Below are 19,093 nucleotides of genomic sequence, written 5' to 3' on the forward strand. Positions count from 1 at the left end.
TTTCTATTTGAGTGATCGATTAAAGCCAGCAATTGTAGGCTATTTATCTTATGTGTTTGGTGATACTGTCAGATGATGTTTCAATGTGTCATATTTCAGTCAGTATTTCATGGTTCATTGTCCAACAACAGAAAACCACTCGTAAATAAAAGGAGAGGAGACCTGAGAGAAGCAAAGACATCAGGCTGAAACAAGACAAAATACAAATAGTCACACACACAATACTAGGTTTTGATCTAGACTTAAAAATTTAAAATTTTGAGAAAAAGCCTGTTGGCTCAGGTACCAGATTAGTCTGCTGTATCATCAGATGCATTGAGTCCTGCAGTTGCTATCAGAAAGGAAACACTTGGATCAGTGCCCCTCCTGGCCCGCACCTCTAGTGGCAGCGTGAATTAGTACTGTTTGTTTGTCAGGAGCAATAACACAGAGTGACATTTTCAAGGTGTTGTTGAAGGAGGTTTGAGTGGAGGGAATAATTACTAACTATTGAGAATGGAAGAATGTAATTCACGTTACCTCTGTATAAACCACCACTGTAGTTTTTCTCTTGTGCCAAAACCTAACCTATCTATCTATCTATCTATCTATCTATCTATCTATCTATCTATCTATCTATCTATCTATCTATCTATCTATCTATCTATCTATCTATCCATCTATCTGTCTTGCCATGTGTCTCTGTTGACACTTTCTTGATCTGTCTGTTCTTTGTCACCTCCTTCCTCTGGTGCATTCTCTCTTACACTATCCTGTCAACACCTTTTCTGGCTTTCTTGCCAATTATCTTATCCTTATTTCTCTTTTTTTTAACCTTCCCTCTCAAACTCCCTCTCTCCTCTCCCCTTTCCTCTCTCTCTTTTATTTCTCCCCGTTTTATCTACCTGCTGTATCATTTTCATTTTTGTCCCTTACTCTCATTCTCACTCCTCTTAGTCATTTCTATCAATCATCTTCTCCTTCTTCTTCTCCCTATCTCCCTCTCTCTATTGTCATTTTCTACTTGGCTCGCTCGATTTGTACATTTATTCTCTCTTGTCCTTGTCAAGTGGCATATCTATATTTTCTCCTTTTTCTCTCCTTGTCCAGCTAATGTCCACCATGTACTCTCTCTCTTACACACACAGATACATACAATACACAAACAATATGCTTTCATGCACACAAAAACTCACGCAATCTTGGAATCTTTCACATGTTAAAATGAACACATACTTCACACAAGTATCCACACACCTGTGAAAATACATACACATGTATTAAAGCACTCACTCACAAACATACTTGAGCTAGCTCTTTGTGTTTCCATGTCTGCCTCTTCTCCAGCCCTCTCAACATGAAAGACATGTGACATTTCTCTTTGTTCTCCCTCTTTCTCTCCCTCTCTCCCTCCATCTCTCATCAGCCTCTCTCCTCGCCCTTCCATCATTACACCTCTCCAGTCCACGGCCCTCCCCGTCTTTTTAACTCAATTCCTGTCTGTCTCTCCTTATTAATTCTCCCTCCATCTCTCCCATCAGCCTCTCCACCTCTCTGTCATTACTCTCTGTTTCTCTTTTTCACTCGCTCCTCTTTCATTCGCTCCTCTTTTCATTTAGTATCTCACTTTTGCCCACTACACTGACAGCTGAGTGCCAAAACCAGGGCCCTAGCATTTGAATACAACCTTGCAAGAACATAGCTCACTTCAGCAGCTCTCCACTCTGGACTAAAATGAAGCGGCCGACTGTACATAACCAGCGCAACATTACGGACAGGAATGTAATAAAGGTATGATGAGAACGCTTCTCTGTAAAGCCTGAGGGAAAGCAAGTAGGAGTATGAGTTGGCAACGAGAAAAGCTAAGGAGCCTTGATGCTGCCACTGTGGATTTTTGAGATTCAGTGGACAGTGGAAAGGTGCTGACTTCACTTCTGTCAAGTTTCGTTGCGACTGTTTAATTAAAAATGTCATTCAGGGACGTATTTTCTTCCGCTATGTATCTCTCAGGTGATGGTGGAATGTTGGCATACTGTGCACTGGACTTCCTTGGTCATGGTAGCAGTAGTAAGTAATAAACACATAGTTAAAGTGATAAATAAAAGAAACACCACTGACCATTGGTTTTATAGAGGAAACCAACAGCAGTCTTGTGTCTTTTGTCAACCCATCCTTACACCCTGGCCTTGTGACACAGAACATAAACATTTAATAAACAGACTAATATACCACCCTTTAATGTGGATGTTAGCAGATGTGAGTGTAATTCATGTGTTTGTCTACATGTATATATCTCCAGTAGACATCCATAAATGGAGATTATAAAAGTCAATATAATTTAATATAAAACAATAAAAGGCCAATAAATGCTGACAAATACATCAATGACAACAACAAAAATCAGATTTTTTGTCTACATGATCAGTTTTTACATTTACTATGTGTTTATACAGTGTTAATCAGATGCTACAATATGATTTGCTAGTGAAGTGATTCGATTTTGCTTTACCTCCACCTTTAAAAATCTCCTAGTTCTTTTGCTTTTGATATTTTAAGCTTTAAATGCATTTTATTTGACTAAGCTATCCTATTCACTGCACTAAATGCCCCTCACCGTGCTGCCACTAGAGAACTGCAACACTAGTGCTGATGACAATATGAGATTGCAATGGTTTATTGGTCCCCACAGGATCATTTCCTCTATGCTGACTTCTATGCCTTAAAGTGTCACCTTCAGGACAGCCCAGAACAATTTTGAAGGTTTTGAATTTCAGGCTTTAAACCTGAGTTATTCAGACATTAACTGTCAGGCAGAAAGCAGGATTACAATATCATGAAGAAAACATGATAAAACATGAAGCTGAAAGCTGACCAAGAGATACAAGCTACTGAGTGAGATATGACATCACTCATACAGTGTGAGAAAAGTTGCACTAGCTAAGACATTTGCTCTTTTTACTATGCAACCGATTCAGATTAGACCAGTTTCCTTCTGAAGAGGCAGAAAAGAGAAGACTAAGTGAGTGAAATGTAGTAACAGTTGTCCTGTGGGTGTAGGCGAGACAGTAGTTAAGTGACTATTGTGCTATTTTTGCAGTCTGTACAGCACTCTAGTGACAGCGCTCTATGGGAGTCTGGTCTGTTTGTGGTCAAATTGTGCTCTGTGGTCTGTGAATGTGTAATGATGTGTGTGCCATTATACAGCTGCATTACAAAATATTTCAGTGTATGAGAAATGGCTATGAAGAATAGTGTCAAATGAATTTATTCCTGGTATTGTTGCGTATTTAATTTTTTTTTATACAGCCTACCAATGTCAGCCACAGCACATTTCTATAAATTACGTAATACATGATGTCCACACAGGGCTCAGTGATAATTCAATAGTATTGTTTACCTACTTGCAGTGGAATTGAGTCAATATCAAATTACATAATTTTTGACCAAATTTTTCATATTTTTTCTTCTCTATTCAGTAAATAACTGCATTCAGATTGAATTTGACTAAGTTCCTGTTATCATTTATCAGTGTTACACAAGAAAGACGAATGTGAAAAAGTGCCTGTCAGCTGCAGCACTTCAATTATTAAATCAATGAACATTTGTATCATGTGTAAAATTGTTCTTTACAAAGTCTAATTGTGTGCTTTTCAAAACTTTGACGAGACTAACTGTATATGTGCCACTCTATTTGTAAGAAAAGCTTTTGCTGCATGTGATGGTGGGGAATAAAATCTCTGGAGCTTCAAATTGTTTCAGTTCGCAGTGTATCTAAAAAAAAAATTTCGAAAAACGCACGCACAGATACTACGAGGCTACATCTCACTCACTGCCATTATCAGTGCTCCGTTTTTTTTTGACTGCTTTTGGCTCATAATGTCAGTTCAGCTAGCGGGTTACTTTAGATAAATGAGGTTGCAGTGTAGTTCTTGTTTATCTGATCGCACTGTAACGTTCCACTTCTCTGAACATACCCCATATCTAATGTGTATCTGCCACTAATAACATACACACTGACTGTCATCATCAGGGCAAGACAGGCAAAAAGCATTCCTGCATTTCTCTCAACGAGCTGCTCTCTCTCTGTCCCCCTCTCTCTCCCTCTGTCTTTCTGTTTCTTTCATCCTTTACTCTCGTGTTTCCCTCCTCCTTTCCACTCTTCCATTCTTCAGGGAGTGTTTGCTCTTTCGTTCCCCCCTCCCTCCCTCCACCCGCCTGGTGTTGAGAGAGTGTCAGACGACAGTGCCAGACTCTCTCTCTCTCTCTCTCTCTCTCTCTCTCTCTCTATCCCTCCCTCCCTCTATCTCCTACATGCATTCAGCGAAGAACGCTGGCAGACTTTAAAATGAGATTTAGGAAGTGGGTCTAATCCAAGGTGATTTATCTAAATGGGACATTCATGTGTGCATGTGCAACTCTGCGCTCAGGCATGTGTGGCTTCATACAGTACTATGCTCATAGCTCATTTATGTGTGTGAGCTGCTAACATGTGTGTTTGGAGCGTGTGTTTGCACCTGCATGTTTTATTTGTGTGTGTGTGAGTGTCTGAGATGATTTTATAGTTCCTCTATGTATGTGTGTGTGTAAAAACCTTAACCAAAGCATTGTTCATTGATGTCTCTTAGGTGAGCTTGTCTCTTTCATCTGCCCGCCCACACACACACACACACACACACCGCCGATGTTAAAACATTTATTAGCACGCTGTGCTTACCCACATTAGCGGTTAGGTTAGCAGGCTCTGACTTCTCCATTGTGTCCTGTCAGCGGGTGACGACTAAATCAGTCAGGGCAGACATTCAGCCTCACTGCAGCTTCTCTTGCAGCCAGTTTCATCACGAGAAGAGCCAGAACAACAGGATACTACCGTGCCTGAATTTGAAGGGGTTCATATCTATGAACACATGTGTACACTATTTACTGCTTCGGAGACCCCGTGCATTTTTATGAATTCTCCTGTCCTGTTTGTTTCTCCTGATCCAGACAGTTCAGACAGGTTTAAGACTCTTAAAACAGACTCAATCCTTCCCTACATCTGGCCCCGCTTAAATCCCCTGGCCAACTCCCACTATCGGATGGCAGAGGGACGTTTAGCTTAGTAAGGAGCAATCCCTCTTCAGATTCTGCCCTCTTCCTTCCTGCCCTCTTACATCAGTTTTATTTCTCCATTTCTTTCTCCCATTCTTGACATTTTCCCTTCATCCCCCCTGTCTAGTCAGCCCCTCCTACATCTCCTTTGGTCCATCATTCTCATATACTAAAATGAACCCTTTTAATCTTTGCTGTTTCTTCTCCCTTTCTTTTCTCCTTCTCTTTGTCAGTGTCCTTGTTCTGTTTTTTTTTTTACTTTTTTCCTTGTCTCTCTGCCAATGCCCTTGTGCCCTCTCTCTCTTTCTCTCTCTCATATTTCTCTGTTTTCCTCACACTCCTCCTCTCTCCATCTCAGTGTCCCCATCTCTCTCTCCACTTCCCTTATTGCTTCTATTCTCTCTCTTCATTTTTTTCTCTCCCTTTTCCAACCCCTCCTCTCCCTCTTCCCTCTTTCTCAAGGAGTCTGTGACTGTAATGTTGCTGAAGAGAACACAGTGTGTCAGCCTGAATCAGACAGATGAGCTGGGAGTGGGGTAAGAGGCTGAGAGCACCGCATTAATCCACACACACACACACACACACACACTTCATCTCTGCCGGAGGGGATGTACCGAACGGACGAAGCAGCACACAGATATATGTACACACATATACATGCACACGCACACGCACACATGCTCCCAATGTTCCAACAAATGACTGCATGGCAGGCATGAGACAAAACACTGAAACCATGATACTTCCTGATACACACTTCAAAATAAAATAGTCACATGAATATTTTTTAAGATATAGATTTCAAGATAAAATGAAACCACTATACTACCAGTGTATGGTATTGATCTATTTCTTTCTTTGATCAACCATAGCTTTAGACAAGCGATATTTTGTCCTTTAAGAAAATATTAGAAAAATAAAAGACATGAGATGTTCTTTGTTGTATTACGTCTCACTATTAATGTTAAACTACCATTTTACATTTTGATGTTCTTTAATCCCCTCTGCAGGAGACTTAAAATAAAGGTCTTTGTAAAAGCAAAGTAAGAGATCAAAGCAGTGACAACTGATCAAGACAATCATGAAGCAACAGCAGCAAGTCTTCAATTACAGTTGCTGATGGTCATCTTAGATTAGATTCTAAAGCTAACCATCTTGGCATATTTATTTATCAATTTTGCACAATAAACATGTTGGTAAAGACCTGCAGGTCATTTCTGCAAGCTGCACAATCCAACGTGTAAGCAGGTCTCATTGCTTAGTGGTTTCTCTATTGAATCTCTGGCCTTAAACTTCCTGTGCAAAACGCTCCCACACATCACTGCTTGATAGTTTACACTGACAATGGTGTGAATATCATAACAAATCAAGTATTCTTTTTTGTTCTGCCAAATTTGAACATTGGCTCAAATTTCTGATCCACAGACAGCCCTGTTGTACCATCCTCTCCCCATATAAGACGGAATATATAGTCATATATAATGTGCAGCTTAATATCCCACGTTTCATCCCACTATTATTTTTTATGCAACAATATTTTGTCTCTTGCCAACAGCACGGCCATTCATTACCACTGGACCCCTGCAGTGCCTCTGTACCTCACTCAACCACGCACACACACACAGTCACACACGTACGCACCAGCACAGCGATGGAGAGGCCACCTAATGTGATTCCCGACTGTGAGCTGTCACCCTCCAGTAGACATGTCTTTTTTGTACTTTATATTAAAGGGGCTGGGCAGTCCACTCCCCCATAAGAGTTTTGTCTTGTGTTTGGCAGAAGGAATTTGAGGTGGGCTGCATAATAGTCCAGACACCAGAAAAAAAGGTTCTGAAAGCATTTAACAAAACAAGCAATGGAATTACAAAATATGTTTGATTGCCAGCAACTCATATACTGTAGAGTGCACTATATATGGGCAGTGGTGAAAGAGGCAAGAGAAAGGAGAGATTGGTACAAAGTACTGTTTGGATTAAAATGGTGACTTTGGGGGTTTTATGATGCAAGACAACTATTTTATCTCCCCCAGCAAAGACTCTCTCCTCTTTGCAAGACTCAACCTTAGGCCAGCAGGAGCGAACGGAGCTCTCCAGGTGAGAGTCTTTCTTGCACTTTGTGTTAGCATGTGACCGACACGTCTATGCCCCCCTGATTAGCCAGGGCTACAATGCAACCTTATTTAAAAACACACAGTGGGATTCCAGGATGGAGGAGAGCAGTGAAATCTGAGAGCCATGAATTATAAATACAACAGCCAGAGAAAAGCAAGACGCCCACAGACACTCTCAATGTGTGTTGCTTGATGTTTGTGTGTGTTTGCAGCTACCACTAAAGTTACACATTGCCACTGTGTCTCTGCACATACAAAGAAATGAGCCAGTCTAGTACACCAGCCAACATAAAACATATACTCCATCCAAAAAGCTAAAGAGAGTGGGTCTGCCAAACATACAAACACACTATATCCAAACCTGGCTCTGCTGTTTCACTGCAGCAGCACTCCAGACAGGAGCAATTTGAGAGGGTTATGGCATCATTTCTGCAAGCGTGAAATGTGTAAAACGCACCCATTGCCAGCTATAGAATTTAAGTAGTAAATGTGAAGAAAAACAAACTTCCCGACTTTGAAAAGTTTCATGCCATAAGGAGACATCTAGCAGCAGAGTTAAAGTTAATACCCACTGTGAAGATATGGTGGAGGGTAGAAAAGCACAGCTCAAAACAATATCACAGTTATTGGCTCACTTTAGCCTTTTGTTTATTGTTTTGTAACTGTCATGTCCTCTTAAATAGATAAATGTACTCTGGGCAGTTTTGGTCTTAGTATTAGTCAATTTTAGCATTACTACCTTGGTCTATTCAGTGCAATTGGGAAGCCTTTTGAGAACCTGCCTGCATTTCGGAGCCAACCCAGTCTACGCTGCACACCAGTTGGTGGTAGAGATGCACTAATTTGTTGTTCACCAACCAGCAATGAATCTCAAAGAAACAAGACGGTTGTCTAGCAGAAGGTGGGGCAAGAAAACAAGGCTGACAGAATTAGCTTGTTATGAATTTAAAAGACATTAGATTTTGCATCGCTGCTGCTGCTGCGTTTGTTCAAATTTCCTGAAAATGGGGGAGGAATTCTTGCTGCAGCTCCTACCATTGACACTGTCAGTGGTTACAACTATGCCAGAGACAGGAACAGATAGTTTTTCTGTGGAAACATGTGGGACAGGTTCTAGATTAGCAACGCCCCAATGGAAAAGGGCTGATCAAAAGCTGAACAGCCAATGATGACACAAAGACAACTTCCGCACAGCAATTACACAAAGTCAAACTTTCTCTCAAGAAAGTTCAGACATGGAGACAGCGACATATCAACAACCAGTAAGTAATGGCACACAAATTTGAGTGGCTTGGTGTAATTTGGATCAAATATTGGGGAAATAGATCAACCCACAGACAAAGCCTGTCCTTTTTAACACAAAAATGTGTGATCAAACAACTGATTCAGCCTATTTCTTCATGTTGCGAAAACTACGGAAATGCTGAAAAAAGTCTCAGACTGCCACCTTACAGTGAAAAATGTGTGTTTGCTTAATTGTCACATCTTCTTGGGTGTTTAAGTGTTAAAAGTTCACATAAAATTCCACATGCATCAGCCCTGTATAACACTGCATAACCATCTCCTTATTTCCCAGCCCCTCACCCATAATTTAAAGAGCTTAAAACTGATGAATAGTAAAGGCAGGAGCAGTGCAGCGTGGTGAGCAGAGCCCCAGCCTGTGGAAACAGGCCTCAGTATGGATGACAGCCCTAACGAGCTAAATATAGCCTTCTGGGTTATCTCCTCTGTGGGCGCAGCGAGTCCGTTGTTGCTTCACATTATTTACGTGTCTGTGCGTGCACCCTCTCTCTTTTTCTCTCTATCTCTCTTTTTTTCATTTCACGCCCCCCCACACAAACACATCACTATCTCTTTCTCTGGCACTCCGTGTTGCATTCTCCTTTTCCCTCTCCGTCTCTCTCACTCCCTCTCTTTCTCTCTCTCTCTTTCGCTCCCTCTCTCACTCTCCCTCCATTTCAGCCCTTCACAGCATCTTTTCCCAACCTCCATCTCTCCTCTCTGCAATTCTGTCCCCTGGTACCTCTTTCTCATTCCTTTTCAGCATTTTTCTCTCTCTCCCTCTTTCCCTCTGTATCTCTCTCCTGCCTCTATCACTCTCCCTCTCCTCTTTTATTCTCTTTATCTCTGCATCCCTTTGTATCATCCCCTCCTTCTCTCCCTCCCTCCCTCCCTCCCTCAGCAGCTCCCTGTTTTTTTGTTTTTTTTGTCTGACATACTCTGAGCCTTTTTTCCTCTCAAGCTATCTTTCCCTTTGAGCCTCTCTTTCACTCCCCTCCCTCTCATTTTCTCTCCCTCCCTCCCTTCCTCCCTCCCATTTCTGAACTATGCCTATGAAGCAGCATAGCACTGTGTTAGGCATGCACTGTGCCACAGTGAGCCCCAGTTCAAATAATATAGCCTGCAGTGCTAACCGTCTGCCATGCTAACCTATATGGGTATGTCGTCTGCATGTGACCTCCCACCATAGGGAACTGTTAAAGCCTGATGCTGAACTTCAGCATATAGCAGATTCCCCCCCTCCTTAGTTTACCAAAAGGCACAGTGGTCACAAAGGCCATGACATTTAATACGCACAAAGTTCGATCAAATGTCATGTATTGCCCCTGTCTATGGAAAGACACAAGACTGTGTTGATGCTGGCACGCCACCACTCCTTTAGTATGAGCATGGGTGGCGAGGATTTGTTGTGGAGAAGGTGGATGTTTGTCAAGGGCTATTTGCTCCACACAGTAATTCTGTGAAATCACAGCTAAAATGGGGAGTGCCTGAGATTAGGAGAGTGGGTGTTTCTGAGAAGTCTGTGGTTTCCAGAGGTTTTTCTTTGTGTGTGTTCTGCACTGTGCCATATTTATATGCACATGTATCATCTCTTCTGCCACTTTGAGAGCCACTTTTGAGTTTCAGAACGGGGGGGATGTTTTCATGAAATAAGGTCAGCTTGACAAGTCCTGCTGAGGATCAGTCGAGTGCTTGCATTTGGGTAGTTTGCGTCGACAAGTTGTTGGTTGTGAATTGCCAAATGTGCTGTTGTGCAGTTGCCGTCACTGTTGCGCATAAATATTGAACTGTTTTACTTTAGTGAGAAAAAAACATTTATTTTGAAATGTCTCTCTGTGACACATTAAGTGTAGTGTAACAGGAGCAGAGAAGATACTACAGGTCGGTAAAGTGACTCAGTAATGCCTCTGTCAGGTTATCCCAGCCAACACTGGCCACCATACATAAGATACTGGTGACACCAAATCAAATAAGTTGCAGCAGAAAAAACCCCACAGTGTATTTATGTGAATAAGGATTAGATTTGTTGCGTATTTATTCAATTTTCATTTGTGAGAGGATGCATTATCTTTTTCTTTCAAACATTGTTTAAAAGGTTTTATCTATCAAACATAATTCATCAGAGTAACTACTTCTATGTCACACAGTTACGATGATGTTAGTGCTAAAAAAAAAAAAAGTACTGTAGCAGTATCCTGCAGGTCATGATATGTTTCATTACATCCTATTCTGAGAAATACTTTTGACCGTATTCAACACTTATTACAGTCATAACAGCAATTAAGGAAAGCTAGGGTCTGAGAAATAACGATTTTTAATGGAACGTCCTTATAACAATAAAAGACAAAGGGAAGGATGTGTGTGTGCACCACATGTGAGTCTAAGTGTAGATGAATGAATGTGTAGTATATGCTTGTATCGCCTGAGTGAGTGTGTGTGCGTGTGTGTGTGTCAGGGGTGATTTTATCCATTTATCTCCTGCCTGTCTGCCTGTGTGCTTCTATATCCATTTGTCTGTCTGCCAGTTAACCTGTCTGTCTGCTCACTTTTCCTTCACAATCTATTTGTCAGTCTATCTGCCTGTCTGTTTTTTTTCTCTTTTTGTCTATCTATCTGTGTGTCTATCTAGCTTACGGCCCGATCCCGCCTGCTCTCCCAGGTTTATGAAATGCGAGCAGCTTAGCAGATGGTGCATATCGTATTCTGGTCGGCTCTGTGTGGGTTTTGTACCACAGACGAAGGCTTACAATACATGTGAGCCTTTAGTCGCACAGACACGACGACACAGAGGGAGCTCAGGCTGTTAGCGCACGAGAGAAAACACAGAGAGGAGGAAGAGACGGAGAAACAGACTGAGCAAGACAGAGGGTCTGAGGGAAATAAAATGCGGGAAAGGTTTTGGAAAAACAAAAAGTACGTATCGAACGAAGAGAGGTATGGAAGAGCGAGATAAACAGCGCATAAGAGAAAATCGTCTGACAGACTGTAACTGGTTTGCCAAAGGTTTGTGCAACTACACTGTCAAAATGTTTTAATTGTTTCCCACTATGACACATATTCATGATTATGTACCCGTGCAAAACATGTATGTCATGACATATCATATACGACTATGATTTGAATGTGTCGACTTTCTGTGATATTTTAAAAACAATGTAACAATGGAAATGAGGTAGAGAGAAAAAGACTCAGAGGAAAGGAGGGAGAACAACAGAGTAGGGAACATACAGTATTTAACTGCAGAATGGCATGAACACTAAATAACTGTAACACTTGAAAAGCACAGTTACAGCTCCGCTGATTGTAACTCCTATGTACTGTAAGAAGCCATCAGACTCTGTTTAGAGTTGGAGTGGCCCTGTCAGTCTAACGAATCACAGTACAGCTCCGGTGAAGGTCTGATTGAACTCACCATGATGTAGTGCCTCTGCATCTCGGTCTTCTCACTGGCCAGCTTCTCACACTCCAGTTTCAGGCTGCACAAGGACAAAAAAGGACAGACGGATGGACGGACAAACACACACACACACACACACACACACACACACACACACACACACACACACACACACAGATTAAATGGTTTATTTGCATCCAGTGAAATGAATTAGAATTCCCACAGGACTTAGATATTGCAGAGGTCAAACACAGTTTAAGAGTGTAAGAATACCAAAAGTTATTTCGAGCCGTACAGTCAGGCTACTTATTACTGCTGAAAGTGACACTGAAAAATATCCCCTTCATGGCAGCAGCCAGCAGGGTGTGTCCTGCTCTGCGCTGCAATTTATCACACCTACTGTACATGTGTGTGGGAGGGTGTGTGGTTGTGAGCATCATGTGTAAATCAGAACATACAGTATAGAGCACTGCTACTGAGTCAAAAAGGGTCCAGATACAGCACAGTGCGTCATTTGAGCCTCTTTGTTGGGCTGTGCTTTAGTCTATGGTTCAGGTTTGGTGATTTTCAAAGGTACTTTCAAATGTGTTTCAAATGCATTACATTAGTTAATAATGGATGAAATAAAGCATAACCTTTGCAAATGCAAGCTTCGCAAAATCCTCCAGTTCAGGATATTCAGGGAAGCCTTCTCCGCATGTGCATTATTAACATCTATCTGTTCTGGGCTGTTTAAACTGTCAAGTTGAGGTGGGAAACTATGCAGCTGAGATTAGCAGACCCTTCATCAGGCCAATATTCAGAAAAGGAAAAGCTAAGTCAGATAGTTATTATCATTATGAAAAGCTTTGCTGTTGTGCTGGGAGTTGGCTGCAGTTTGCGTGGTTGTACTGTGTCTTAATCACAAAAGCATTCATAATGAACATAAAAAGATATGTGTGTCCATCAGTGTGCGCTACTGAGATCCATCAGTCCAGTGCTGAGCAGTAAAGTAGTGTTGCTGTATCACAGCAGGCTGTGCAGCATGCCCACTGAAGTGTGAGCAAGAGGTTAGATGTTTTAACCTATGATGGTTCATCTCTCTTAGCCAAGGTCACCTCTGGTCAGCCATATGATAATATGACCGTAAGTGACCTCCACTGTTTTATATTCTGTTTGATATGGCAGATACTATAAACTCAATTATCCACAACTACAGCTATACTGTAACAAAGTGCAACAGCAAGAGTGATAAGCTGAATTATTGGACATTTTAAAATAGAGTGTTTATATCTCTTAATTTGCAATTATAATTTGTAATTTAACATCACACGGTTAACTGGATATCTCTGATTGATTTCACCAATTACTGTAAATGTAACTGATCAGATGATTTATAGATTCAGGCAAACAGAAGCGTGTAAAGCTCAGCGACGGAATTATGAACAAAAGGCTGCAACTCACTATCAGTCTGCAGTATTTTCTCACTTTCAGTGTAGTAATAAAGATTAAAAGGACAGCACTTGCCTGCTGTCATATTATCTTTATTGCTTCTTGTATTTAGGAATATAACACCCACTTCCACTGAACTGAGTTGCAACATGTTGTTTCTATAATTATCATAATAATGTCGAATGTACTGTGTTGAAAGAAGTTAATGGTTTTTCTCAAGGTTCACACCAAGCTCGTCTTGATTAGAAAGAAATAAACAACTGCATGATGACCGCTGACATTTATGAGGTACGTATAACTGGAGTTGAAATACAATGTGAACATCAGTGTATGTGTGAGTATGCATGCAAGTCTGTGCATTTGTTGCATGTGTAATGTGATATTGTGTGTGCGTACCTGTGATACTGAGCCTGGAGGAACTGGAATTCCTCCTTGATACGGTCCAGGGTTTCCAGGACTGTGAACTTGAAAGACTGGCCAGGCTGCAAGGGGACCTATAAGTTAATAAAGAGGAAGAGAAAGAAAGGATGAAAACGGATACTGAGGTGCACATGTGTGTATGGGCCTAAGACTGTATGCATTACGTCTATAAGTGCACGTCCACCTTGCACGTGTGTGTGTATGTGCATGTATGTGAGTGAGTGTGTGTGTGGGTGTGTGTGTGTTAAAGCGAGGTAAGGGGAGAAAAAAGCCAAGATGAAAGTGAGAGGGAAGGTCACTTCCCCTTCCCACACATCATAAAGCCGTGTCCTCTCTCTCTGTTCTCCTCCTCCTCTAATGACTCTGCCTCCTTCCCTCCACTGCCCCCATCCTTTCTTCCTCTTCTCTGCCTCTCCCTCGCTTCCACATTAGCATCCTCTTCACTCTGCCAGGTTGTTAATGTATTCCTGCCTACAAAGAGCTGAGAAGGGAGGAAACGTCAAATGAATAACTTATAGGGAATCACGGCACCGTCTCTCACCTGCTAAAAGCTAAAGAAGACCCAACAAAACAAGCTCCTCCCAGGGGCCCCACCACCACCCCCTACTCGCCATGTCTGTCTAAAACGTATTCGACAGCCGCCCTCCTCCTCCATAGTCTTCGTGAAGTTTGAAACAAGGGCACTGTGGGTGTGTTTTGATGCTGTAGCTGTTTATGTTTGGGAATGGGGCTGGAGTAAGCAGAAGTGGCTTCAGTGTTGTTTTTGTAGATTCTCAGAGGAGATTTTTATGCAAGGGGATACCATCTTTTTTCTTGTATTCTTCCTTCTCCCTCTATTCCTTCGCTCTCTGTTTATTTGGATTGGCTAATTTCCCCTGCACAGTGGGACTCCTGCTGTTAGCCAGCGGAGGATGCAGACTGCCAGGTGTCTCTGTCACTTCTTCACAACCACTTCTTATCACCTGTCAGAGAGCAGTCTCACCAGGAGCGCACTGAGGTTCACTATCCTGCTACAGTAGATCCTACTTCCCCTCTGCACAAGTGCCCTGACGCTGAGCTGTTGATGAAGTGTCTGGTCAAACCACAGAGTACCACAGATGCCTGCACTAGTACCTAGTCACTTCTTTTGTTTCACCCATATTTTTTTTCCTCCACTACAAACAGAGGAAACCCAGCTATTTCAACTGTGTTCAGTTTGAGCCAAAATGGAATGCAAAATCAGTAAATTTGAAGTTTGCTTTGACTATAATTTGGTGCTGACAAACAGCAAAGATGCAAACCTCAGCTCTGGCATCAGCTAAGATCAAATTCTTCTAAAAAAGAAAGGATATGTTTTAGTTGGAAAAACTGATGTGCTCAAGTTTTCTTGCCACCGATGAAGCTGTGGACCCTTAATCCAACACCTCAAAACATATGGAAAGTTCTTTTTAACTAATTTAACCACCAGAGGCAGCTCTAAATCCATCCACCCATCCATCCCTTTGTTCATCTGTTCACATGTCCATCCATCTATTCATCCATCTAAGCTAAAGTGCAGTCACTGCAGTGCAGCTGGGTGGCTATCGGCCCGCAGCTACGGCTAAAAGATTGGCGGTTTCAGTGGCGGGGCTTCATTAGTCTAGACAAGCACAATTCAATTAGATTTCAATTAGTCCGACGGTGGAGGTCAGAGACGCGGTGGGTTCCCCAGTAATTAATCCGCAGAGCCGAGTTGAGCTGAGCTAAACTGAGCTGAGGCAGGCATAGCGGGGACATCTAGATGGCTGGATGGGCACAACACACACAAACCCTCTGGGTGGGTGTGTGTGTGTGTGTGGAAGGGAGTGGTGGAGGGGGAGGGTGGGATGGATGGGGGTGCGGGGGGGGGGGTGTCTGCCAACAGATCCCCACTGACCTTGATTCACACCACACACACACACTCAGTGGGGGAGGGAAGGCGGGGGATGAGGGAGGGGTGAGGGATAGATAGCGATCTGGCACAGGCAGATAGACACACACACCCACGTAACCAAGAGCGCATTGAAAAGCACACAAACAAACAAACGCTCGCACACTGAACATGCAGATTCGCACTCTCAGCACACACGCAGGACACACAAACCCGTGGTGGGAGGGAGAGTAGGGAATGGATGGAGGGATTGCTTGACAAATTAAAAAGGCAGAGGAGAGATAGATACTCATCTGACAGACAGAGAGAGGGATGGTCTGAAGGATGGAGGGAGGTATAGACTGGTTTGACATTCTTACAGAGAAATGAAAGAACGAGCAGAGAGACAGATGATGAAAGAGCGGCGTGGCTGCTGACTGAGAGAGATAGCCAACCATTCATCCGTCTGACACCGAGGGGATGGGACGAAGATGAAGAGAGAGAGTCATGCTGTCTTTGCTGTAGTCAACACAGCCTCGCTGCTCTACCCTGTGCTCTGTCCATTGGTCTGTGGCAATACAGCTCCCACCATCTGCTATCATGGACACAGACACATACTCATGCGAATGCACACAAACAAAGTGCTGCTGGCAGGTTACATCAGCAGCACTAAGTCATATAACAAAGCCCATAGTCACAGATCAGGATTATACAAGAGATCTGCGAGTGACAGCCGTTGGTGTCAACATGGCGACGGCGTCCTCTGTAGTGAGCTGATCAGAGATTTGAGTCTCTTTCTTTCATCTATTGGACAAAAGCTGCCGAATGCTTGTCTTTTAATTTGGCAGTTTCACCTTTTTGAATGAGATTCATGGACCCCAGAGCAATAAAACTTCTTATGAGCAAAAAAGGAAATGAAAAATACAAAAAAAGGAATTTTGAGTTATAAGTACCTCAAGCAAAAGGAGAAATATTCCCAGCCTCCGCTGAGCTCTGGCTGTCAGCATAAAGAGACTACTATGGAAAGCTGGTGTCAAATTAGTCCATGCTCATTACGGGTAATAAGAGACCTGGTGTTTTGCTCACGGATACTTCAGAGTAAAACAGAGTTAGACGTTATAAGGGGGAAAAATGTGCATCCTTCTGCAGTGTTTACAAAGATGGTGTCATCAGGAAGTCGGGCTATATGTACATCAGAACAAACATTTGTTGGAGTGTGTGTGTGTGTGTGTGTGTGTGTGTGTGTGTGTGTGTGTGTGTGTGTGTGTGTGTGTGTGTGTGTGTGTGTGTGTGTGTGTGTGTGTGTGTGTGTGTGTGTGTGTGTGTGTGTGTGTGTGTGTGTGTGTGTGTGTGTACAGTGTGTGTGTTTGGTCCCTCCTGTATTGTGACAGATGGCCGCCCAGACGGTTAGGGGTCCAATAGCACGTCACGAAGGGCCAAAAACAGCCTTCTGTGTGTGTATGTGTGTGTGTGTAGTCAGCATAGGGGATCCTGAAACCTAAAACTCATCCGGTTAATCTAGTAGGTGGAGGTGGAGGAGGGAGGGAGAGGAAGAGAGGGAAGGGCCACAAATACACACACACACACACACACCATGTGGGACAGCAGTCAGTCAATCACAATTTGGAGGAGCTGGCACGGGCAAGCAGAGAATTAGAAGGGATTATATATGGGGGGGTGGGGGTGGGAGTGGCGGGTGAAGCCTATTTCACTGTATCACATAACAGAACAGAGGTTGGACCCCATGCCTGTAACCATCACCTGTCTGTCAGTGTCTGTCTGTACGTTCAGCAGCCTGTCAGTCTGTCTGTCAGACCTGATTAACTGGCAGTAAAAGTGACGTGATGACATGCAAGTGTGTTTGATAAAATGACAAGATGGGGGTGGGGGGTGGGGGGGTGGGGGGGGGCTCAGTGGTCGAGCGGTTAGACTAGAGCACGTCCCATATGGGTTGATCGCGGTTCAACTCCCAACCCAGAAGATCTTTGCTGCAGTCTGTCTCCCTGCGTTCCTGTCTCTCCTCGCTGTCCTATCAAATAAAGGCATAAAATGACCAAAGAATAACTAGATAGATAACGAGATCAGTCACAGCGATGAGGATGGCCACGTCACGTGAGGAGCAGAATAGAATATTTATTGAACAGAGAAAATGTGTTCAAGCAACTCTCTCATCATGTTGTTCACTTTCTGTCTGTGTATTAGGTCAGTCTGGTTCTACCTGTCCGTCTGTGTGACGCTCTCTTCGCCGGTGTGTCTGTCTGTCTGTCTTTCTGTCACATTGAAGTCCTCTGTTCAAGCAGCTGCCTGTTTTTCCACTAGTGGCGGCGGCTGCATGAGAGAGACAGCAACTGTGCAACAGATGCACGTCTGGGAGTGATTGGGAAAGAAATGATTCTATCTGTCTGTTTGTCTTCCCCGTCTATCCGTTTAGCCCCTGGCGCACTCTCTTCCAACATGTGAGCGTTCACACGGTATAAGCAGGCATGCCTATGCATGGATGCATTCATTCAGACAAAACAACCACAAACAAAACATTTTCTCTCTCTTCTGCTCTCTCACTCGCTTCTCCCTCCCTTTTCTCCCTCTTTTCTGTCTTTACTTCTCCTTCTTAACCCCTTTTTTCTCCCTATTTTTCTTGTGTGTGTCTGAGACAAGCCGAGACACACTCAGATAGCACATGAAATAATAAATGGCTTGTGAAATATTTAGGCAAAAGTCACATGAATACATGAGAAAAACCAAGTGTGGCAGAGGAGTGTCAGTGCCCCATGTGTGTACTTTAGCAGCAGTGAATGGAAGCAACAGCGCTTGGACTGTGGAAGAAAAACTGAAGATCTAACTTACAACCATAAACTTTCCCTTTTTCTTTCTGCTCTGTGCCGCTTTTGTCACCCCCTTTTTTTCTTGGCCGGCCTTTCAAAGGTCTTGATAACTTAGAGAGTGCCACCCTGTCAGCTGCCCAACAATAGAAGCTCATTTACAGTTAGTGGCCTTCTCATTGTGCTGAGAACCTGCAAACACTAAGTCACCCTGGCAGCCAGCCAGTCAGTCATTCAGTTTGAAACTCAATTAACAAGCAACAGTCAGTCATCCTGCTACCCAACCAGCCAGTAGAGCAAAAGTCAGTCAGTCAGTCAGTCAGAGAGCTAGTCAGTTAATGCTGCAGCTCACCAGTCAGCCACTAAGCCAGCGGTGGATTACAAATCAGGGAAAGATTGGCAGCCAAAAGAGTCTCTGGACTCTATCCAAGCCTCGCTCTGATCATTTCTTTTAATGACAAAGAAAAGAACACAGAACACAGGATTTGGGGATAGAAAACGGCCTGTTTTTTTAATCAGAGTGCAGACTTAATCTGGTTGGCTGCTGATGTCTGAGTAGAAGTTGTTGGCTGCTTGTGCAATTTTTTTTTTTTTTTGCTTGTTCCGTGGGTCGTCTCACTGCGGCTATATTGTTGTTAGTTGACTTTTTGCCATTTTATGGGGTTGCCTCTGAGATGCAGAATATAATTAAATGCAAA

The 19,093-nt window shown here is 43.0% G+C and overlaps 1 protein-coding gene across 1 annotated transcript in view; it reads right to left on the reverse strand.

Annotated features, from left to right (window-relative positions):
- Positions 1-19,093, reverse strand: part of tle2b (TLE family member 2, transcriptional corepressor b) — a 70,980-nt gene that overhangs the window by 46,783 nt on the left and 5,104 nt on the right. Inside the window, exons 2-3 of the mRNA XM_083970390.1 lie at positions 13,686-13,783; positions 11,874-11,937 (exon numbers count right to left, since the gene is read on the reverse strand). Coding sequence (XP_083826516.1) covers positions 11,874-11,937; positions 13,686-13,783 — 162 coding nt within the window. The remainder of the gene's footprint in view (positions 1-11,873; positions 11,938-13,685; positions 13,784-19,093) is intronic.

The sequence above is a fragment of the Trachurus trachurus genome, assembly GCF_905171665.1.
Source record: "Trachurus trachurus genome assembly, chromosome: 4".
Lineage (NCBI taxonomy): Eukaryota > Metazoa > Chordata > Actinopteri > Carangiformes > Carangidae > Trachurus > Trachurus trachurus.